This window comes from Caloenas nicobarica, chromosome 2 (assembly GCF_036013445.1).
Source record: "Caloenas nicobarica isolate bCalNic1 chromosome 2, bCalNic1.hap1, whole genome shotgun sequence".
Taxonomy (NCBI): domain Eukaryota; kingdom Metazoa; phylum Chordata; class Aves; order Columbiformes; family Columbidae; genus Caloenas; species Caloenas nicobarica.
The window spans coordinates 50075062-50099435 of NC_088246.1; the positions used below are offsets into that span (position 1 = coordinate 50075062).

General features: G+C 40.6%; 1 protein-coding gene across 1 annotated transcript in view; it reads left to right on the plus strand.

Moving 5' to 3' along the window:
- The window catches only part of NPSR1 (neuropeptide S receptor 1), a 61617-nt gene extending 42094 nt beyond the window's left edge, over positions 1-19523 (plus strand). The window contains exons 4-9 of the mRNA XM_065629515.1: positions 72-165; positions 4935-5136; positions 14905-14981; positions 16950-17039; positions 19139-19319; positions 19430-19523. Of these exons, the coding sequence (XP_065485587.1) occupies positions 72-165; positions 4935-5136; positions 14905-14981; positions 16950-17039; positions 19139-19319; positions 19430-19523 (738 nt within the window). The remainder of the gene's footprint in view (positions 1-71; positions 166-4934; positions 5137-14904; positions 14982-16949; positions 17040-19138; positions 19320-19429) is intronic.
- Positions 19524-24374: the final 4851 nt, after the last annotated feature.

Consider the following 24374-nt stretch of genomic DNA (forward strand, 5'->3'; position numbering starts at 1 on the left):
AGTGTTCTCAATGATGTTATTTTCTACAATAAATGTGTCTCAGTTGATGTCTCATATACTTTCTGCCACAGGTGGTCCTTCTATATGCCTCAACTTATGTCCTTGTGTCACTAAGCATAGACCGGTATCATGCCATAGTTTACCCAATGAAGTTCTTGCAAGGAGGTAGGAGAATTTTCGCTACCTTGCTATTGCTGTGGTTATTATTGCATAGTTTTTTAGTTTCAAAATTCTCAACCTTGTTGCCATGAATTATTCATTCCTACTGCAGCAACATTTGGATTCCATTACAGTTTTCCAAATGGCAGAGAAGCTGTGGTTTCAAGATTTATTAAGCTGCACTTAGCCCTCAGCAGTTTTTATAAGCATTGTGTTAGCAAAGAATGAAATGACATTTTTAAAAGTATAGAGGTTTTCATTATCTTCCAGCATTTTGAGAAGGTTATTATGGGCAAAAGCTATCCCTTGTACAACTGTATTGACTCTAGGACCTGCAACAGCTGTACTGTCTGTTTATTCACACTAAAAAATAACTTGGATAGAGTGCAGTACTGAGAATTCATATGATAGTTTGATAAGAGAACTTCCAAAGCTATAGCATATAAGTTTGGGTATCTATTGTTTCTTATCATTTCTTCTATTTGTTATTTTTGCAGCACTCAAATAGATCCTGGCTGCTTAGCAGTACAATTTAAAGAACATGATTTCTTTCCTACAGAGCCTAAAGTGGGACATTAAGCATGTTACACTGAGTGAATAAACAGAAATAGCAGGTGGGGAGAAAGGAGAACAGTTACAAGAACCATGAGGTCTGGAGGATGTGCTTTAATGAGACACAAATATCTTTCTTGTTTTGGCATAATGATGGCTTTTGACAGTCTGCTCTATTCAGGGGATCGGATTAATGGTCCCTTCTGGCCTTAAAAACCTATGAATCAATCACAGCCCAGGCAGTGGTGCAGCTTTGGCAGATGTTAAGGCCTGAAAACTTCAAATACTTGTGTGAAATCTAGCCTGGTACTCCCCAGCATGCAGATCAACTTTTTCAGGATGGGGAGATTGATATCAAGGTTTTCTCTGTGGGCTTTGGGAGGCTCGGCACGCTCTGCAGCTCCTGCCAACATCGTGCCAGGCTGGGGAGGGCTCATAAACCACCTGAAGCACTGACTGACAGCTGAGGTGAGTGAGCTGTGAGACAGGGTCCCTGACAATTCGTCTTCATACGTGGTACAGGAAAAGCAGACCTTGTTAAATTACCACCTGGGTTTGCAAATAATTTGGTGGCTAATCTTTGCAAGCCACTTTGAAGTTGAAAAAAACCCCCTACCAGACCACCTCAAATCTTTATAAAAACCCTTTTTTTAAAAAAAACCTCAGTGCCATTTCATATACTTAAACCACTAAGTTTTTTCGTTTCTGGAGAAAAGCAGACATTGCACCCAGCTGAGGGGCAGCAGAGCCATCAGCTGGGTGCAGCTCTGGGAGGGAAACAAGCCATGAATAGAGATAACGCTGGCAAAGCTCACCTGTCTCTGGCAAGGGCTGGCTCGACACTGACAGACAAGCAAAGACCATGTTCAAAGGGCAAAAAAAGGAAGCAGCTGTAAATTCAAAAGAACTATCTAGAGAGGTACATTTACCACAGCAACTTCCTGGAATATACATAAATATTCACCTTTTGCACCCAGCTATTCCTAGGGGAGGTGTTGTGTCAGGAGCTTTTGAAATGCCCTCTTAGCTATTCTGCAGACAGAGAACACAGATTTACAAAACTTTGTCATTGGTGATGACACAGAGAAACCTTAGAAAGAGTTCTGAGTCAACCTTGTAGCAATTTCTTTTTAAAATCATTCAATCAAGAAACAAAAGAGTTGTTTCTCCTTACCAATTTTAAAAGTTATGTTTCCAAGTAGCCTTGAAATATCATTTTAGAAAAAAAAAATCATTTTGCTTTGAAAATGTCAAACAACTTATTTTTTTTCTTTTTAAAATTGCTTCAAATCCTGTTAAAAAGCATTTGTAATGAACTGCACTTTGCATGGCTTCTAAGAAAACAAATGCCAACAGTTAAATATTATGTACATACTTTGCAAATACATATATTACCACAGAAAGTGCAGGATGTGGAAGAATTGTACATTCTAATTCTAATGCTTCTACTGTATGAGGCGTTTAATGCAATAACCAAAGGGGCCATTTATGAATAAATCATAAAATAAAGATTGAAAAGAAAAGAAACCAAGAAGTTATAGCAGAAGATATTTTATAAATTTTTTACCATATTGAAAAGATATATGCAAGCAGTATACAAACTAGAGAACAAGCAACAACAGAACTGCTTCAGTAAAAGACAAATCCCAAATAGGTGTAAACTGCCCCTTGCAAGGCTTTGGGCTGGAAATTACACTAAGGTCCATCAGATCAATGAGACTCTGGAACAGCTCGCTCTCTCTCTCCAGATTTAAAATCTAATTTTAAAATGGCACTGGCTTTATAAAAGGGTTGCACGGCATTGCTGTTCTCGGCAGCGAGGAGCAAAGCTCCTCCCAAGAGGTCCCTCCCTGCCACATGTTGCTGGGAGAAGGCAGATGTGCACGAAACCGCTGCCACAGCGCACAGATGGTGGTATCCGAGTGAAGAGGACGGTGACATGAAAACGTCTTTTAGGCGAGTCAGTGCCAGAGCTCACGACTGAGACTCCTACACCAGCCCTGGGTGTTAGTCTTGACCATCTCAGTAAGAAAAACTCTCAGTTTAAAGAGCAATATTGTTTTTAAAGGAAAATACTGAGATAATTGATATAGTTCTAGTTATATTATTTGCTGGCATTTAGAGCATATTAGAGTATTTACAAAAAACCAACCAACCAACCAAAAACCATAAAAAAACCCTGCTTATGAGGCAGCCAATTAACATTATTCTGATACAACAAAAATCTTCTTACCTAGATGCTATCAGTGCCCTGTAAAGCCCTTTAAGCTAGCAAGACCATATTATAGCAAACATGTGGGACATTTAAAAACAAGAATAAATGAACATTGCAGCTACTGTTTTACAAAACACAAAGATAAAATAACACTCTTGCCCAACGCAAATTTCCCACTTCTCTTCAAATCAAGGGTGTTGCAACACAGTGCAAAACATAAAGTATATTATCCAAGTATGATCTTTTCCCCTTAGAAACAGACATGTGGGCCCGACTGAGGCTTGCATGTATGCTGTTTAAGTAGTGAGCTCACAATCTAAAAGCCCTTTCTGTCAGGACATATTTTATGAAACTTACTTTTAATATCCCTTTTGCTAAGTTTATTCTGTTATGCTTTGGGAAACTTTATGGTTCTCTCCTGCCTGTGCAATATTTATAGACTTAATCTAACTCTCGCACGTCAATGTCATCAGAGTTCCCTTAAGCCCTAGATTAGCAAGACTGTATTTTGTTGAACGTGCGTAGAATTTAAAAATGAGCAGGATAAGTGAATATTTGCAACTGATGTTTTATAAAGCATAAAATTACTTTTTGAATGTTTCTCCCACACACTTTCATATTGCTCTTAGAGCTTCAAGGAAGAAAGACATTCTTCTTGATATGCATAATTTAAAGTGATTTTCTGTTTTACATACAACCTCGGGTATTTTGTAGGACAATAAAATATTTCAACACTAAAGCTTCCCAGATCAAAAAATCTGTCCCCATCTGTTCCTCTCACAATCTGACTCAGGAGGAATAACTGCTGCTGAGAATCACTGGTACTCACAGATCAGCCTTTTTTCCCCACACTTCTCAGCTAGAGATACACAGGTTTTAGTCAGAAGATGCAGATTTGTGAAAACGAATGCCTTGGGACTGTTGGCTCCAACCCATTGATTTTTACAAAATTCCATGTGCCCCATCAGACATCATTTGGTTTCCTACTAGTTTTCCCCACTTGGCAGCAGAGGAGGCCAGAAGTCAAGGGGAATCAGTAGCCTAAACCTGCCAAGTGTTTCAGGATTATTCAGTTCCTGATCTTCACCATGAGATCCAGCAGGATCTTCTAGTCAATGTCTGCTGTGGCAGATAAAATAGGGCTGAGCACTTGAGCACCATCCCACTATCGTCTGCCCTGTCTCAAGGTTAGTGGTCCATCCTTAGCACTGCTTGGGCATGTTCCCATCATCAGGAGCTGGATTTGGTCCCTGTCACACCACAGGGAACTGCAGGAGATGCCCAAGCTTTCCAGGACCAAATTTCATTGGGGCAGTTGAGTTGCAGTTGGAGTTAAAGGGGGACATCTGTGCAGTTCCATCCTGATCCTGAACAGAGGCATTTTCTCTTTCCTGATAGGAAGCGTTTTGCAAGCTTTCTCACTACAAGATGCATAGAATTGTTTAATTACCATTACGAGGAGGACATTCTCACTCTCCAGTACGTCCAGTACACTCCAACCTAGGTTATGGTTTAACTAACCTTTCCTGGTCACAACCTGCCTCTGTTATCTATAGAACAAAGGCTCCTTCTTCTTTTCTGTCTCTGTGTCTTCCTGCTGACAGGCGCTTTGCTGTGTGAGGGTAAGAGCATGCAGTAGGGTAAGCCTGTGGTCCTTTGCATTTGTTCAAGATGTTTTCTTGGTGACACAGAGAAACCTTTTGCATCTCATGTTTCTGACTTGCTGACCCTGACCAGTGCCTTTCTCATAGCACTTCAGATTCACTGGACTCTTAGCATCTTTAAATAAAACATTTAAAACACAGGCCCATAACAACATGACTTTTTATCGTAAGAAAGAGATTAAACCTTCTCCCCTGCAGTCTTTTCATCATGAAGCAGCTGCAGACCAAAATTCCTTTTCTTCACCCAGTTTCCTCCTCCTCCCTGCCTTTCTGTCAGTACTGCTACAAGTGGCCAGTCGCACCAGCATCCCCATTAACACCATCTGTTTGACTCTGTTGCACAGAAAGACAGGCGAAAGTTCTTATCGGAGTGGCCTGGAGCCTCTCTTTCCTGTTTTCCATACCGACTCTGATAATTTTTGGGAAACGGCAGCTCTCCAACGGGGAAGTGCAGTGCTGGGCTCTCTGGCCTGATGACTCCTACTGGATACCCTACATGACAGTGGTGGCTTTCCTGGTGTACTTCATTCCTCTGATCATTATCAGGTAAGCCTGAACCGCAGCCAGCAAGCGTGTGGTGAAAGCTGTCAAGTGTGCAATCAGCTTAATGCTTTAATTCCTACTCATTCATTATGATTTCATTTCCACACCTGCCTTATTGATGCTTCAGTTTCTATCACATAATGCACGGGTCGCTGTATTTGCCCTGGGCATTCTCCATGCAGTATTAATAGCTAGGAACATTTTTTTTTCTGGAAAATAAAGGACTGGATCCCTAAGTGTACCCACTTATCTCCACAGATTCAGGCTTGAAACGTATCCTTATAAATCCGGTAAGGATGTCTAACTATTAAGAAAAAACATAGTTTTAATAAAAGAAAAGGAAAGCACTCTTAATGGCAATTAAACTAAAATCAACTTAAAGTACTCTCAAGCTTCATAGTACTGGGAGACTGTTTCTTCACCAGAACTGGAAAGAAATCTCCAAGTGTTTGAAGCTGCCAACCACTCCTAAAATATGAACAGATAAAATCCTTCCCATTTTGTGGGAAACCTGAGCTACAAATATTTGAGACTGATTTGCCTGGAATCACAAAAATGATCTTCAGCAGCATCTGCTTTTAAACTGAGGTCAATCAATATCCCAGACTAATTTTATTGCCTCCTCTGGGGTGCAGCCATTAGCCACTGTTAAATAAAAATTATCTAGCTGTGAGGAGCTAACAGTGCAAAGGAGCAGTCAAGAACTGATGTGGAAGAGGTGCGAGGCTTCTTAACTGCCCTGAAAGGCTGCTGGGGACAGTAACTTGTTCTCCGAGCTCAGATGTATTATTTTCCTTTCTTTCCCTTTTATTCTCTTTCAGTAGCACAGTTACAATAGGATTTCTTGATGGATGTCCATCTCGTTTGCAAAGACAACTTGCTGGGACTCAATTTATTCTCAATAATTGGATGACATGCTATTTAGGCTGTGAGAGAGGAGCCACGTTTTCATGTCCCTTGGACATCTCTCTTGGCCCATCCAGCAGGTGATGAGCCATAAGTCTTCGTTAGCTTCCTGCTCCTTAGCAGCCCAGGTGAGAGCTGAGAAGGCTGATCTTTTCTAGATGATGATAGGATTGGCTACATTAGCTAAACGATAAAGACCATGTTATGGTTTTAGTTCCTTTCCAGCTGAGTTGTGCAATGAACTTTCTTACTGTTTAATCGAAGAGATTAAGTTCTGCAGCTTCTAATGGAAACAAGTTTATCTCTGATAGAACCAAGGCGCAAGGAAACCATGGTGCTTGAACTCATCTAGCTGACTTTTTTATACGAATTCAACATTGACAAGTGTTGCTCCCTAGAGAGAAGGGAAAGCTTTCGTGCTTTGCTCATAATGCATCAGTTTGCTAAACCTTCAATTTTTGTACCAGATTGCACAGATATAACAAACAAAATCATGGAATGTTCTCCTTAAAGAAATGACATCATAGCAATAGAGAAAAACTACTCCCAGGTTGTCCAATTGCACTGCCTTCCTGGAGAGGATTATTTCTCTTTGTATGTTTTCGTGTATCTTAAAACCAGCCTAGTTTTAAATAAGTCAAAAAAATATTCTTGGGAATAACTGAATAAAGATGTGGCTGGATCCGCAGCCCAGCACTAGTAGCAAAAAGAATAAACGCACACAGAAGAGACAAAATGTAATTTAACTGTGCAAAAGAAATGGTGCCAGAAAACTTTGAAGCTGGCTGTTACTACGAGAGGAGTTTTGTTATGGATTTTCTCAAGTAGCTAGTAATCAGGAAATTCTAGACAACATCTTAAGAGTTTTAGAAAAAGGGCCATAGCCTGTCCACTTATCACTCATTCCACAGGTGTGTGAAACATCTTCATGCTCAAACTTACAGATTCTCACACTTTCTATTGCAGATCAGACACTCCTTTTTATGTGGCGTAGATACTTGTTTGGCAGGAAAAGGCAAGGTACATAGCAAGAAATTTTTTGGTGCTGCTGACATTATGCTCCCCCGCTCCCTGCCAAAGGAAGATATTCAAACCAGATCAGCTCTGAGACTGGCTTTACAGTAAATCCCCAGAAGCAAGAAGGTGATGGAGACACAAGGGAAAGGGAAAGGCAGTGAAACTGGCATTTCATGAGATTGCCCTGACAGCTGAGACATGAATTAAGCGTCCTAAATTTTTTTGTGGCTTTAACCTTAAGTGACTTTCACACAAGAAGTTTATGGCAGGACAGGAACTTGAAACACTGGCCTTGGAGCCATGGGGTAGAGCGGTCCCCATTGCCTGCCCAAACACGTTCCTGGTTTCAGTGTGCACTAACACAAATGCTCCCATGTCCTTGTCAGCTGAAATCAAATTCTTGACAGATCCTAAGTGGTATCAGGCACTGGGAGGAGGGAAGGGAGATGAGCCAGGGAAGGATTTTTTTTGTGTGCCCATTTGTTTCTAGTTGTCAGTGAAACTGTTTTCCTCAGAATAGAGAAGATTGTCTGAAACCACATAAAAAGAGGATTACCATCAGAGCAAGGTCAGCAGAGACATTATGAACAAATGCCACGCAGTTTAGAAAGAACTGGCTATTTTTTTTAGAACTTTTTCAAGTTTCAAGCGTACAACTGAAGGTTGAAACTTCCCAGCTGATGCATCTGTAAAACATCTGTCAACGTAGCCTTGAGGAGTGACATCTATTTCTTTAAAATTTCTTGGCAGTCCAGGAGTTTGAAGCTAATCCACCTAATGTGGCTGCAGCAGATAAATACTCTGGTAAGCAGTTTGCAGCTAAAGGACGGCAGGAATGGCTGTTAGTGTCTGCAGGGACTTGATTTCTCTGCAGAAGTTTTGTTCCATCAAATACTTTCAGACTCATGCCAGGTTTGATGACAAACAAGATGCTGTTTCAGAAGGGTGAGTGAGAGAGATCACGTACAATGTGATTATGTGTTACTCTGTCAAAAGATTAATTATAAAAATGAGAGGTGTTATTTAGTAAATGAAAGAATTTTCGTGACTTTTTAAATTGAATGGCCTTCCGCTGCAGATGCTATTAAAGGCCACGACACATCAAAGGAAAGACACTCCATAAATGTGTGACTGAAAAGTCAAGGATTAGTATCTAAGAAGCTGGAAATATGAATAAACCAGAAGTCAAGGCGCATGCCACACTTACTGAGGAACTGAGGCAGCGTGTATGCAAAGAAAGAATAAGACCTTTTCTGTAATAATTCATTTTGTTTGTGCAGCTACTTTATTTTCTCTGCTGAAGCACTCTGATTCAGTTGCATGGCATGTGCCTGACACAACGTAGAACATTGGCTGGCGGAGTTAATTCTTAATTAGTTCTGCTGCCTGAATCTGCTGAAAACCTAACCTCTAGAGCAAAGCAGTTCACTGATGACAGCACTTTTTCTGGCGCAGTTCATGCGAAGTGCATACAAAGGATAAAATTTTACTTTTCAGGTGCAGGACTTAATTCCCCACTAGATATGCTGCTTTGGCTGAGCGGTTTTCACTTGCTACAGTCCAGGTTCCATCATCTTTTAAAGCTTTTCTCATCCATCCCTCAGCTCTCTCAGCAGAGCTGATTTCCTATGTTCCTGACACAGCCCTCAACTAACTCACAGATGTTGTGTTATTCATAACACCACAGCCTGTGGAATGAATTATTTATCTGATAACCTTATGCTCAACCTGGAAAACCCTTCCACTGATGTGTGAGCAAACCCTATAGATTTCAAGAAAAAAAAAACAAGAAGAAAACATCTTTTTTATATATATATATATACACACACATATATATATATATATAAAAAGGCAATCTATGAACAAAACTGCAACAGCCCTGAAAGATTTAAACACTTGGGAGGTCTGTTCCCACCACTTCTGCACAACTGGAGAATCAGCAATCAGTTACCAAACAGCTTCTTGTGTTTTTGTGGCAAGCCTTTTTTCTGATTGTAATACAAATGAACAAGACCTGAATAATGAAAGGAGAATGAAGGGCTGTGATTAGATTTTTAACCCAAGTGTGTGCTTATCTTTGAGAGCTGAGAAAAGGGGAGAATATTTGTTCTTTTCATATAAAAGCTTCACTTCTCCCCACTATCTCAATGTTGGTCAGGGAGAGCCACAGATCCTGCATCAAGTTCTTCTCTACAGCGCTAAAAAATTTGGCCTGTTCTTTCTTCTAATTTAGACTAATCTATCACTTTTTCTGCTGTTGATATTGTCAACCTACCAAACCCCAGAAAAATTAGTTAGGCAACCTGCAGTAATTAGTTCTCTCCTATTCTGAGACAAGTGTCATGATCTGTAACCAAAGCCATTTCTCCTAAGCCAAGATATGCCAAGCAAAGCTCGAACGGTATCTGTGACAGCTGAACATCTCTGGGGCATGACTGAACTGAGGTTAAATATGGGTCAAATAAAGATTGCAGACTTCTTTCCTGAACATATTTGCACCTGGGTCCCTCAGGTCCTGTGATGGGGAGACAGGAGAGCGACTGGGTTTCTGTTCTGTATCACTACTCTGTGCCAAACCATAATTATATTCTGGCACTTGGGTATCCAGAAATTCAGAGTCTTTTTAGCTGTTATTCATTATTGCCAAATATGTTTTCTGTATTTTAACCTGGTAAACATAATACATTGACATTTGTCTAATATAATTCCAAATTCAGGTTAAAAAAATTGCAAAATTCCTCTTGAAGTACAGAGGAAAAAAGATCCATCTGCTGTTTAAAATCAAAGCTCCAAAGAGAACATTTGCTGTGGAGCAGCAGAAAAATAATTAGAAGAGAAAAAACAGAACCAGTTAAAAGGAAAAATACGGAACTAAAACCAAGGCATTGCAATTAAATAAAAAAAAAGATTAAATAAAAAGTATTTGTCTAAATTAGATCAAAAAAAGGGAAGAAAAATACCATTAATAAAAATAACAAAGGTAATTTTTGAGCTTAATTCAGTGAGCACAATCATTTTTCCCTGCAATTTCCATTTCTAAATAAAAAAGCTTAGATCTTGAACGTATGTTCTAATATCTGCCTGTCTATTCTCACTTACCCATTACACATGCCTACAATGATTTGTTCAGATGAAGTTACATATACCTTTTGTCTTTGGATAAATAGTACTGTAAATTAGCTACCATAAAACATAACGCAGCTGCATCACTTTACACAAATAAAGTACAAGGAACAATAGGCATTGCTGGATGATAAATACAAGCAATTAGCAGGGAGCTTAAGTGTAAAGGCTCATTTTACTGGTAAATACTGAGGCTGGGTGGGACGCCAACATAATGGAATCATTTATTTTTTAAAAAAATCTGTGTTTAAAGAGTAGGCAGATCAATAACTCTTACAATTGTTAATATCACTACATGGCTTTACCAGAAGACATTTTATTTTACAAAACAAAAGTGATTTATGAATGAAAGATGGAGTGGGACTGTTCACAGTAGCATTTGTATGACTAACCCCAAGTTAGTTATTTACTTTGACAAAGAATGCTGTAATTATCAATGAGGTCATATTAAACAACACCATTAACTGATAACATGCTACAATGAACATGCATCTTAGTCATTCAGGATTTGGATGAAGGTAAATTGCTTTTAGACATGCCATGAATTCAATTTGCTGAAATACATTCGTAGTTTGAACCATATTCTTGTATTTTCCTGCCACGTCCCAAGATATGCATCTTATCAGGGCTAGAAAAATCACTGTATTTTCAGATTAACAGCATGCACTTTTTATCCTGTGGTCTTCACAGCCTGAGCAGTTCCTTCTCAAAAAGCTTTGAATTATTTTCCGTCCAGGTTTGACTACTCCACCTGACCTCTTTCTTCTCTTTCTTCACCTGGAAATAATGGGCCACAACAACCTACATAATATTATAATATCATGGTATGCGTTAAAATAACTACAGCACATATTTACAGAGCCCCCGAGAATCCCCAGTGAGGGTTGACAGCCCAGTGCGCTATGCATTTACAGACACAAAGAAACCTGGCAACATCTGGACCTAATGAACTATACATCACATTTCCTGGTGCTTTTAGAGGCGATAAAAGCTAGCAGCATGCAGGCATGCTACGTGTACTGGAATATGAGGTTTGTGACAACAATAGGCTTGCCATGCACATGTGTACAGTTTGCTTTTACATCTTGGCAGTGAAGACTGAGCAGCTTGATGTCAAGAGGATGGAAACAGAGATGACGATACAGTCAGAATGGTGCAGACCATTGCCGAACACCCTCCTGTCCAGCTGAATACCAGTTGTCATCTGTCCCTTGCTATTCTTGGCTCATCAGCCCCTTCATTTTCCACCAGGTGGGAATCTCTTCCCACCCTTCGAGATGTCACCAACTGCCACATCCTTCTCCAGCCACCTTTTACAGAAAGAAAGAAGCTACAAAAGCATTCTGAAAAAAAATCTGCTTTTCCCTTGTAAGAAAAATGCAGCTTCTGTTCCAAAAGTACTCTCTATTTATTGTGGCTTGAAACATACACACACAGAGATGCCTCTCACGACCTTAAGCTTTGGGTGACACATTTCTGGAAACTCCAGGTTTTTAGCTCCAGGCCAGTATAGTTTGGGGAAAAAGGAAAGATTAAGCACTAATAAGATCTGGAGTTCCAGAGAAGGATGCATAAAGGCATAATTGTGGTTGGCAAAACAGTTGCTGAGAAGTGTACCTGGCATGACAAGTGGCTCCTCTTGTCTGAGCACCCACCCAGAGCAGCTTTACACCAACTCTGGTCCCCTCCCAATAAACAAAGCTCCAGTAGATCCAGCTATAGAGAAATGAAGGATTGTTGAACAGATGCAAAAACATCAGGACAATCTATTATGTTGGCAGCACTTTAGAAGCCACTGGATTAAACCAGGAATTAAACTTTCCCCTGGCCTTCTAAAAATTAAGGATTCAAACGGAACAGCATGAAACCTCATATGTAAAATGTCAAGTGTATTCCTGGGCCTGACTTCACCTCCCTCAGCTGGCGCATGAAGAAGACAGAGCTATAACTTCATCCAGGGAAAGGGATGCTCCTACCAGACTTCGCAGACAGGAGCGCAGAGTTTCTGGGGGCAGACAGAAATCAAGTGAGGAGCCCAACTTCATAATTCAGTCTTTGGGGCAGCTGGCTGGAAGTAGGGAGTCTGAGTAGTTTGACTGTGGAGTTAAGCTCCTTAGAGCTGATGCTCAGGCAATATTGAACCTGTCCTGCTGGACACAGGCAGGTCGGCATCAGAGGGGATATTGTTTCAACTGCAAATAAAAAGGTCAGGCTAGAGCTAGCAGGCTAGGGAAAAAAAGAAAAAAGAAAAAATTGAAACAGGACTTTTAGAAGCTGGATAGAAATTTTCTTGACAACAATTATCATTATAATACATTCTTATTCACTAGAACAATCAAAGGAAAAATGATACATCCATTTTCCACCATTGTCAGTAAAAAGCACAAAGAAACTCTCAAGTGCACCAGCTGATAAATAAACAGGCTCTTGAAAAGCCGGGAGATAAAAGGAAAATGTTCAAGTCAGCTGGGAGCCATGCTGGACCTTTGAAGAGATTAAGGAGGGCAAGATGGAGTCCATGGCAGATGCGTTCAAAACACTCACTGGGCAAGTACATTACTGCTCTGCTGCACAACCCAGACTGTACGTTGAATTTCCAGCTCTCACCTATTGAGCCTGGAAACCAGATGGCTCAAACTTCCACACAAAAGAAACCTCTGAGGCACACAAATACTGCCTTTGTAAGCGTGTCTAGGAATTTAGGGTGCTGTAGAAAAGGCTCATATATCAGTCTGAAAGCCCTCATAAGAATAGTGCCTTTTCTGATAATAAAAATAAACCACATGATAACAAGACACATTTTTATCTCTAGAAAACACTCTGAAATAATCTCCCGAGTTGTGCCTTTTTCAAGAGTCATCACTAAAGTTTATGGCAATTAATGATCAGGCTGCTGCAGGCCCCCTGTAATACTGCAGTGTATTGCAAAGAGCACACGATGACTTCTATTACGATGCTCGGTTTTTACATCAGGAAAATACGGCAACCTGACTGCATTAGCTGAAATATTTTTGTCTTCCTCAGCAGACTAAAAAGGAAAACACCAGTCAAAAGTATGCTGTTGCTTAGTGATTTTAGCTGCACGTTATGCATGCTTGCAGGAGAAAAGACAGACAGAGCAAGGCCTTGTTATTTTTTGATGTAAATTGCTGAAAAAGTAACATCCTTATCCAGGATGTGGGTTCAAACAGCTTTTCATCTTGAAGGAATTATTTTTTCCCATTCTATGTTAAATAAATAGAATTCCAGATTTGTTATCACCTAGGGAAAGGTCATAACTATCCAAGGTCATTGTGGATTAGGGCACTTTTCAGCTTTCCCATTAAAAGCATATATATATTGCCCTCTAAACATGCAAATTGTGCTGGACTTAGTTTTGAAACATCTAACTCTTCTCATCTACCCTGACACTTCCATCCTCTTCAATTTCCATCTCAGGACCTTCATACCTGAAAGGAAGCACCGTGGTATTTAACTGCATTTCTCATGGATCCTGCCCCTATCAAATTCCCCATGGTATCATTTTATTTGTCAGCTTCATACTCACAAAGTAGAATCCTAGAATCATTTCAGTTGGAAGAGACCCTCAGGATCGTTGAGTTCAACCATCACCTAGCTCTAGCACTAAACCATGTACCTAAGAACCTTGTCTAAAAGCCTTTTAAACACTTCCAGGGATGGTGATTCCACCACTTCCCTGGGCAGCCTGTTCCAAAGCCTGACAACCCTTTCCATGAAGAATTTTTTCCTAATATCCAATCTGAACCTTCCCTGGCACAATTTGAGGCCATTTCCTCTTGTCCTATCACTTGCTACTTGGGAGAAGAGACCAACACCCTCCATGCTACAACCTCCTCTCAGGTAGTTGTAGACAGCAACAAGATCTCCCCTCAGCCTCCTTTTCTCCAGGCTAAACAGCCTCAGTTCCCTCAACCACTCCTCATCAGACTGGTGCTCCAGACCCTTCACCAGCTTCATCATGCTTCTCTGAACTCTCTCCAGCACCTCAATGTCCTTCTTATGATGAAGGGCCCAAAACCAAACACAGGGTTCAAGGTGGGGCCTCACCAGTGCTGAGTACAGTGGCACAATCACTTCTCTAGTCCTGCTGGCCACACTATTCCTGATACAAGCCAGGATGCTGTTGGGCTTTTTGGCCACTGCTGCCTCATATTCAGCTGGCTGTCAATCAACGTCCCCAGATCCTTTTCCACCAGCCAGATTTCCAGCCACTCTTCCCCGAGCCTGTAGCACTGTCTGGGGTCAACACCAAAGCAACACCAAAACACCAAGTAACATCAAAACAGAAATATACACGCAGCAAAACCAGGTCCCTCCCTTTGCTTCCCCCATTTCAGGGCTAGTGTCCTGGGACTGGTACCCAGGCAAATTTCACCTTGGCTAGCTCAAAATGTCCAATGAGCTCTTGTTTATGAGATCTTGGACAAATCATTGCATTCCTCTGTGCCTCCGATTTGACATCTGCAAAGCCAGGATGACACTGACTTCCACAGTGAAAACTCTTCATATCTGCTTCTGAAAAGTATCATAGGAGAGTCATATTTTATCATTGTTGTTGTCATCATTATCGTTCTTATTCTTACGCAGTCCCGTGGTCTCTACGAGCTCCTTACACATAAACGTGTGTTCATAGAGCATGAATGACTGGCATGTCAGTTAAATTTACCCTGCCTCATAATACCAATGACTCTTTCTGTTCTGTAGCATCATATACTCAATCGTGATTCGAACCATCTGGATGAAGAGCAAAGCTCAGGCTGTCATCATATCCAGCTGCCCTGGTGAGTGTCAGCACACACATCTCCAGTCTCATGATTTGAATCTGGCAGGTCCCCCCAAATCCAGGAATACCTGGACACACAGTATTGTGTTGGGCTTCTATCACTGTGGTGGAAATGGGGTTTCTGTAATTGTTCATTCATAACTCTTTTCTATATTATTTACCTTCTTTCCTTTGACACTAAGTCGCCTTTAGAGAAAGGATAGAAAACATCTGTGAGAAAATAATTTAAAAGTAAAAAATCCTTGTTCTAGAAATTAGAATCCCTATTCCAAGAACTTTGCCCATTTCCGGAGTAATTTTTTCTAGCATATACTTCGATAACACTTTTGCTGTGCTTTCACATGCCCTTGCACATCTGGATTTTGGTCAAGCTCAGAAATTCCTGGCTACAGAAATCCATAAAATGAGCTAAGATTTCCAACCCAAAACCATAAACATTTTTGGACTGTTCTGAGCTACTTTGGCAAAGAGTACAAATCGTTTCAGTATCCTCACTTGTCAGCTGCCTTTGCTATTAGTTATGAAGAAAAGTATGTTCATTTATGCTAATATGTTTTACAACTGTAAGAGCACACAACCAGTTAGTGCAGCCAAGTGGTGAGTGGAAACACATCAAACCACGGGGACCAGATTGCTAGTGCTTGCCCGAAGGAAGAGCATGGATCATGTCTGGCAGAGAAGGAAGTGCCCTAATGTGATGTTGCACATATTTAGGTATCCTTATGTCATAATCTGACATCTGTCAACTATAATCTAAGATTTATTCCTTTGAAAAGCTTGAGCAGGACTGGTTTCTAATGATCCTGCCTTCAAGACATGATAAATATTAACTAGTCTTGGAAAAAATGTCATTCTCTTCATTCAGGAGGCGTATTCTGCTCTATAAGTCACCAAGTGATTTCCAGTAGTCTATATATGGACTAATTTCAAGCTTCCACACAGGATGTTTCACTGATAACAAGACCATATTAAATTTATTTCTATTTTTTCTTTACAAATTACATAGCCTCAATATTCTGTTGTTATAAGAGGTACAAGAAGTTGTGTACACAGTTACTTCCAATTACATTAATCAAAATTCCAGTCCTAAGTTTGGACTACAAGAGTTTAAGGATGTTTTCATAAAAAATGACCTTCTTGTCTATTCACTATGGTGAACCTAATTATTCTGACCCAGTAACATGAACAGCAAATTGACACTAATAATGAAATCAGGCATATTATTCCAGTCATGTTGGAACTGTTATTCAAATATGGAATTTGATCCTCAGAGACATTAGTGTGGCTTCAGAGGAAATGAGATCAACCAGCCTTGGTGTGAGACTGAATAGAAATTGCTTCTCAATTCAAGCCACACTTCATTTCTGAAAAGCTAGTATAACAGCATTTCGTATCTCATTACTGAGTCAACACAGAGGGTAAAATGCATGACTGATTACCCAAAGCATCAAAAAGAGTGAGAGGTTAAGGGAATGGAGTATGTAGATTTTTAAAATCCTCCTGAGTGAAAAGCAGGTAAAAGCGAAAAGGTAGTCTGTTTCGCCAGGTTGTCTTTTCTCTTTTCTTAAATATAGCTGCCAGTTCCTTTCAGAAAATGACTCCTATAACATCACTCTGGTCACATTTTTGTACCTGTGTTGGCACATGTTTTTTATTAGACTGACTCAGGTGGGCACATAGGCAGTGATTTTCTTGACTAAGTGTCAAGGATCAGGAATACCCAGCTGCCACAAAGCTTCAGAAATATCTCTTCTGCTTACATTTCCCCTTTTGATTTTGGATGGCTCAGGTTTTAAGTGTCCAACTTGAGCAGGTTTGCAAGTGTCCAGTTTTCAGGAACTATTGAGCGCCTGCCTGGCATTAGGGAAGGATGGGCTACATATCATTGTCCTGCCTGCAGAGGGGTGCGCTGACACATCCATGCAGTATCCTTCCTCTTTTACAAGCTGAACTGTTCTTTCCTCAGGTGACAAAACCTCTGCTGGCTACACCAGTCGTGGGTTCATATCCAGGGCAAAAGTGAAAGCGATCAAGTACAGCATTGTAATTATCCTTGGTAAGTGAGAAGCCCCCCAGCTGGTAGCTGGGAAGGATGCTGATGTTGGGAAGCTGGTCTTCCTCAGCTCCCTCTGTTATTAGCAGATAAAGTGCAGTAGATGGCTCAGAGAAGGAGCTTTACTTAGATTCCCTGACTTGCCTTCTGACCTTGTCATCCCCTCTCCTCTGACTGATAGGCTCCTATTTTAGGTATCTGACATGTGCCTCAAATGAAAGACAGGCTCTCACATACAGAGAGTAAAGAGGGACATTACCTAAAAGGAACAATGGAAGGGGTCATCTCCTTCCCATCTGGGCTGCCAAAAGACTTGGCAACTGAGTTGTCTTTTAGGCTTAGAGACTACATATGCCATGTTAGCTGCTGGGGTGGTACAAGGGAGAGGAAGGAGAGGTGAGGGATGCAGAGCAACTGAATTTGATGTCAGAAGTGTGTTGTCTGCTGAGGTGGGAAGAACAAGCTCTCCTTTCCCAATTAGGCAGCAGATGACTCAGTGCAGGTGTCCTACATCTCCTGGGGAGATTATATTATCCTGACGGAAGTAGAAGGCTGAAATTTTATCTCAATAAATAAAGGCAGCATCACCACAGGGCTTGTGATTAGCTGCCAGAGACCGGCAGGAAGGCAACTGAAGCTATTTACTCCCAAGTGCTGACAGCCATCCCCCTACCACTGAAAAAGAAATCACTTCTCCTTCCAACACTACAAAAATTCAGATTGGATGATATTGTGATAATAGCTACTGCTGATGTGCTTAGCTCACTGTTTAGCAGTAGCGCCTGCAGACATGAGAGAGGCTGGTGTCATTCATGTGTTTCAGAAGTTCAAGAACAGCTTCTCTGTGTCTGAACTTTTCCGTGTGGCAATCAGAGAGAGCTTTTGTCAGAAACGACTGCTATCACAACACCATCAGATGTCAAGAGCTCACCTGGATGCTCAGTATTTCAAAGGACCTTGATAATATTAGGCATCCAGCACCTCTTGACATGCAGATGAAGGCACCTAACATTCATGGATTTCTTCAAAGCCACTTAAAGTTCTGTATAGTCAGCACTATTATCTATACACTGACAGTGCATACTGCTATTTTGCTGGTATCTGTGCATAGACACTGATGGTTTGGTTACTCTAGAAAACAGGACAGGAGTTTACCTCTTCCTTGCACATTCAGTGAGTGCTCAGCTAACTGCCAACTAAGAAATACTGATTATTGTAACAAGAAAGCAAGCCTGGGGTCACTTTGCTGTCTCATTAGACTCAGGGAGAGATTGTGTGTCTGATTTCACAGGCACCTGTATATACTCAAGGGTTAGTTGAGTGAACTGCCTGTTCCAGTGTTTGTATGTAAATCTTTAATCAGAAGCTTTTGCGAAAGGAGATGACATAAAAATTTGTGAGGGACAGATTAATTCCCTATGTCTGCAAATAAAGGTAAACCTGTGGCCTTTTTATTTCTACCACCTCTGAAAAAAAAACAGGGGCTATGAACAATGCAGTCTTCCCTTCCCTAAATTCACCTCTCAAATTACAGTAGAGGAATTAGAGATTCTTCCTGCATACTCCATATACACAGCACCTCCGAACAGTATGCCAAATGACATGTTGGCCTGCCGTGATGTGGTGTGAAAGGGTGTTATTCCGTGCTCCTGGGTGCCTATGAGCCCTTTTTAATAGGTGGCTGTGACAGGCGGCGCTGTCATGGAGCGGCACTTTGGTGATGCGTACATTTAGATTGGCTGCTCACTCAGGGGACCATTAAAAGAGCACTTCACTATAACATATGATGCTTTAACTGGCTACCTATTTACCCTTTATGTGTTGTGCAGTGTTCAAAAGTGCCTCAATATGTCTAGAGGGAGCACTCTAAACACTTAGAGGAGCACGCATAATATATTTTATGGGCATTAAAATAAAAATAAAGACAAATAAAAGCACAATCTAATAACTAGTCGCTTAAATAAGACCCTGAATAGGGAGAGTTACTGTTTTGCATGAAAAAATATTTATGTGTTATGACAGTCTCTCTATGCACGTGTGATTATCTCCCTAAATTGCTAAACTACCAAATGTCAAGCTCTTCCTCTCTCTCTCTCTTCCAGCATTTGTTCTCTGCTGGAGCCCTTACTTTCTCTTTGATATCCTGGACAACTTCAACATACTCCCTGAGACCAAAGAGCGTTTCTATGCATCCGTGATCATTCAGAACCTGCCAGCCCTGAACAGTGCCATCAACCCCCTCATCTACTGCCTCTTCAGCAACCGCCTCTGCCCCCCTTTCGAGTATCACTCCTTTACTGTCACTCTGACTACCCCCTAAGAAGGGAGGGAATACATAAACACAGCCCCCATTTTCACCTGTTTTAATTCTGATCATTCCTTATTTTCTTTAGGGAAAGAAGAACACGAAGGCTGGGGGGAACATTCCGGGAGAGGAGTGATGGAGGGCTGGAGATGCAGGTCCTGTCCAAACCAGAGTACATCTAGCATGGGCAATGTCCTCCAAAGCCATGCTGGGACATGTGCCGAGGAAATCAGAGGTTCCCCACAAGCCCCAAACACCGTGAGCAGATAGACACCGACTGGAAAGAGACTGCACCTCTCTGCTGTTGAGCAGCACACATATTTTGGATTGGCACTTCAGCTTCAGCAATCACATACTGATGGGACCAAACTCAGTCCAAGGGGTTTGCATGCCACTGTTGTGAGGGCTCATCTTGGCCCTCTGTTTTCAAGCAAGCTGTAACATAAATGTATTCCAAATAGCGAAAAAAAAAAAAATGTAAGTGGTATCTAGTCAGAGCCTTCTCTCTATTTTTCAGGGGTCACCAAAAGCCATCTACTCTACTGTATGGCTCACATAACTGATGAAGAGTATTCACAAGTAATTACAGAGCATGCACCCTACTTAAAATGAAAACACTGGCACCTTTCCAACAAGAACATGCCATTGTCATGCTATGTAATTATATCTGATTTTTTTTACACAGCCACCTACAAAGTGATACCCAGAAAGGAGGGGACTGAAAGGCTGGGTTACTGTCTCCCACTTCTACTGGCCCACCTCCTCAGCTCACACAAGTCCTCCCAGCTGCACCTTCCCTGCAGTTCATCCTCACCTTCCCGCAAGCTTTCCCTGCTGTCCTACCTTGGCATGTTGGTGGCACCGGAGGTTCCCCACAGGTCTGCCATGTGACAGGTCCGGACAGTCATTTAGCTCTGGGATACTGTATTAACGAAGCATCTGCCAGCCCTTCCCAGACCCCACAGTGCATCAGGTGTGCTGATCCTCACATGCTTCTGTGGCAAAGGCCCTGAGCAGCCTTTTGGGAACCCTGCAGTAGCTCCACCATCCAGGGCACTTCATCAGCACAGATTAATCTCACCATCATGCAGGAGCATTTCCCTGGTTCGTGCACTGCGTAAATCACCCATGTTGCTTAAATCATGCAGAGAACTGTACACATATTTAGACAATCTCAGAGCTGGCAAAAGACCCAGGCGAAACCATAAAACACAAATTGCATTTAGAAAAAAAAAAAAATCATGGAATCATAGAATGATTGGGGTTGGAAGGGACCTTCAAATGTCATCTAGTCCAACCCCCTGTAATGGGCAGGGACATCCTCAACTAGATCAGGTTGCTCAGAGCCCCATCCAGTCTAGTCTTGAATATTTCCAGGGATGGGGCATCTACCACCTCTCTGGGCAACCTGTGCCAGTGTTTTACCACCCTCACTGTAAAAATTTCTTCCTCATGTCTAACCTGAATCTCCCCTCTTTTAGTTTGAAACCATTATCACTTGCCCTATTGCGACAGGCGCTACTAAAAAGTCTGTCCCCATCTTTCTCATAGGCCCTATGTGTTGATGGTCCAGTCTTGTAAACTCATTGTAGGGTCCCCAGAACATTGGCTGTTGGGCAGAGCTGCACAGCGCCCCAAGCAGCTGGGCATCCCCTTCCCCATCCCCCTCACAACATACTGTTTTCAACTTTAAGGAGAAACCTTCTCATGCAGCTTTAGCAGGTGGGTGGATGATATTGACTTAAAAGTTCATTTTACTGCAAGGTAGCTTAAAGTGTGTGTATGATAATATGCTGTAATCAACTGTATGCCAAGTGTGTTTGTTTTCTCTGGGTAAAAAAAAAGCATTCTTACTTTAAGTGGAGTCAGTTTAAACAGGGGTTTTTTATTATTATGATCCTTTACAATGAGTTTGTTCCCTGTAAAACAAGAACTGAATAAAATTTATTTATAATTACCTATATTACAAAAAAAATTTTCCTAAGTAGGAGATACATAAAATCTTGGGGCTTTATGTTCTCAGGAAAATAAATAAGGTTTCTCTTTTTGTTATTATGAAGTTCTGTTATGTCTAAATTTTGCTAACAGCTTAATTAAAACCATGAATCTACACCAGCCTTTACAGCAGCTACCTTGGATAGATTGTATATAACCAGACAACATTTGTTCTTGTGGGCATGTTATAACATTCCCAAAAGTGGACTGCTCAGTTTAAACCTCATGGTGGTACAGATTTTATTTTTTTAAATTTTTCATTTGGTATATATCCACTGGCTACCTATTTTTGAACAACTAATGGAGTTCATAGACTTAATACCTGGAAATCTGATAACATTTCTGAGCAGTACTTTGATTTGCAAATTTAACATGCCTCAATCCCTCTACAATTTACATATTATTCACTGAAGGTCACCAAATGAATTACACTATCTAAATTAAACATATGCATGAGTAAATGTAAGACTCTGGCCCTAAATGAAGTCATTACCCATTTATTTTCAAAGAAACAGCCTTTTTGTTTCATTCATTATTGTATAATATTTTGTACCATGTATGTGTTGTTCCTATCTGTTTTCCCCTGGACACAATTGTGATGCCCTTACTCATCTGAGGACCTTTCAGTTTAAATGGCATCACACCACTTTTGTCTGCATAGCTTCTAAGCACTTAATACAGAAAAAATTTATCTTGTTTTCTATCCTGCTTTCTCACTGTACAAGAGATGGCATTTTATTACCTTTTTATATTCTCCAATATTTTTTGGTAAAGAAACTGAGAAAAAGCTGAGTTTTTCCATTAGTCTGGAAAACACTTGCATGGCTTTCCTTTGTCTCCTGGGAAGGTGATCTAGGGAGTTTCATCTGGCTCCAGTAGGTTTCTGACTTATTCCATGTCTGCAATTTGCTCTACGTCTGTTGACTCTTTAGTTGCTTAACCGTGAGATGTTATGAAAGACCTCAGGCCTATGAGGAGAGGCGGCAAAAGCCAATGTCAAGGTCTAAATGCCCAGAGAGAGTCTGAAGACAAGAAGAAGAGAGCACCCAGCCGGTTTTTCCACGACAGCCAACGAGGATCTGTGTTTTTCATTAGCTTTAATGCTTCAAGATACATCTCTGAGATCCTTCTGACATTCCCACAGCAACAAGAAATACTTGTGTGCGTGACTGTTAGGACATAAAATCCTGTATGATGATAAAGTCCTGTATGATTATAGATTCCCAGGAAGAATGAAAAATCAGGTACTCATCCCTCACAGAAAGTCACATCAAACAGCATTGAACTAGGATACTTTTCAAACTAATACATTAATTCAAGAGAACAGAAAATGTGTGCTTTCTGTGACAGGTTCAAATAAAACCTGACTGAGAAAGCTATTTAACTTTCTCATGGACATTTTTTGATATAATTTAAAGTTCACTTCTCTTAGTGCAGATTTCCATCTGTTGCTGAAAGTTTAAAGCAATATTTTGTCTTTCATCTTGGTCTTGCCTTTGAAATGTGTGTCTCCTTTTTTTTTTGAAAAGCAAAATTTAGCATCTCAATCACTGGGTAGGTATACTCTAATAATGGAGTGCAATATTCCACATTGTAACCATGGAAGAATAGCAAAATAAAAGCCTATCTAGAAGCATTTTGCATCCTCCTGCATGCTGCTGACCAAGCGCTTATATATGCAGACATTATCGGTTTAAAAAAAAAAAAAAAAAAGGTAGCCTCTGCCTAGGTATTTGTAGGTTTGGGGTTTTTCTTTAAAAATATTTTTAATGGAAAAAATAGTTAGATATTTGGATATGATACAGGATAATTTGTATTCCACAAAACAAAAAAACCCAAACATTTACCCACCTCTAAGACTTGCAAGGCACGAATAATGAATGAAGGTCCATATTCTACAAGTTACCTAGACATGTAAATATTAATTGTTTTAGTGGGAATCAGGCACATAAATGCCATTACAGAAGTGGACTCTCACAATATGTTTTTAGCATACTAGCTATTGCAAACATCAAATCCTTGCTGATAGCAGCCTCTAAGAAGGACACATAGGCAACAGAAGTAAAAGCAAGACCAATACTTATTTTAGTTCAAGCCCTGGCATTTGAATACCAGAAAGCCTTGTGTCTATTAGGATTTCACTGTTTCTTGACACTACAAGATGCAGGAAATAAGGAAAATCCTCTCTCAAACCACAGACCCCTACTCAAAACATAGGAACAAATGACACAACACCACGCACACACAAAACAACAAGAAAAAAACCCCAAACATCTTCCAAATGACTTTGGCAGAGAATTTCTCAAGAGCTGAGCACTTTGGGTTAACACTGACCTGAGATAACTAAGAATAGTCTCTTGGTATGCTCTCTACAAGGAATACACTTGCTGGCAAGATGCCTCGAGTTACATGTCTCTTCAGAAGGCCCTACCTCGCTGCTTGTGCAGATTTGTTTCAGACAAGAACCCAGAAGGCATCGTGCTACCTGCCTCTTCACCTTACCCTTCACAAGGACTGCATGTACTCTTCAGAAATGCTTGATGAAAACGGAACTACAAAAGAAAGAAATTGCAGAAAGCACAGCAAAAAAAGTATATACACGCCGTGGGCACAAGCGTTTTTTTTTTTTCCAAGAGAAGAATCATTCCACAGACAAAAATAAACAAGTGCAGAAGCTATCCGTCTCTATCTTCCAATCCAGAGCCTGGTGCTTACAGGAGCAGATATTTTAGTTTATTTATCAGCCTTGGGTAACATGATTGATTTGGGAAGTAAATGCAATTTTTAGTGTAAGGTAAAATATGCTTCATTTTCTTTAGCAAACTGTAATTTATTTTACACAGCGTTCAATTTAAATAAGCATTATAGTTGAATGGTTCATCAGATAATCTTTTGTCATGTTTGATAGCATCTTATTCTTAGTACGCATAAAATATGGAAGTAGAGGGTTATGCATACAAACACAGGCATGAATTTACAAATAGACATCGCTGATTCCTCAGACTGAGTTGGTTATAGTGGTACGTAATTAGAAGCTT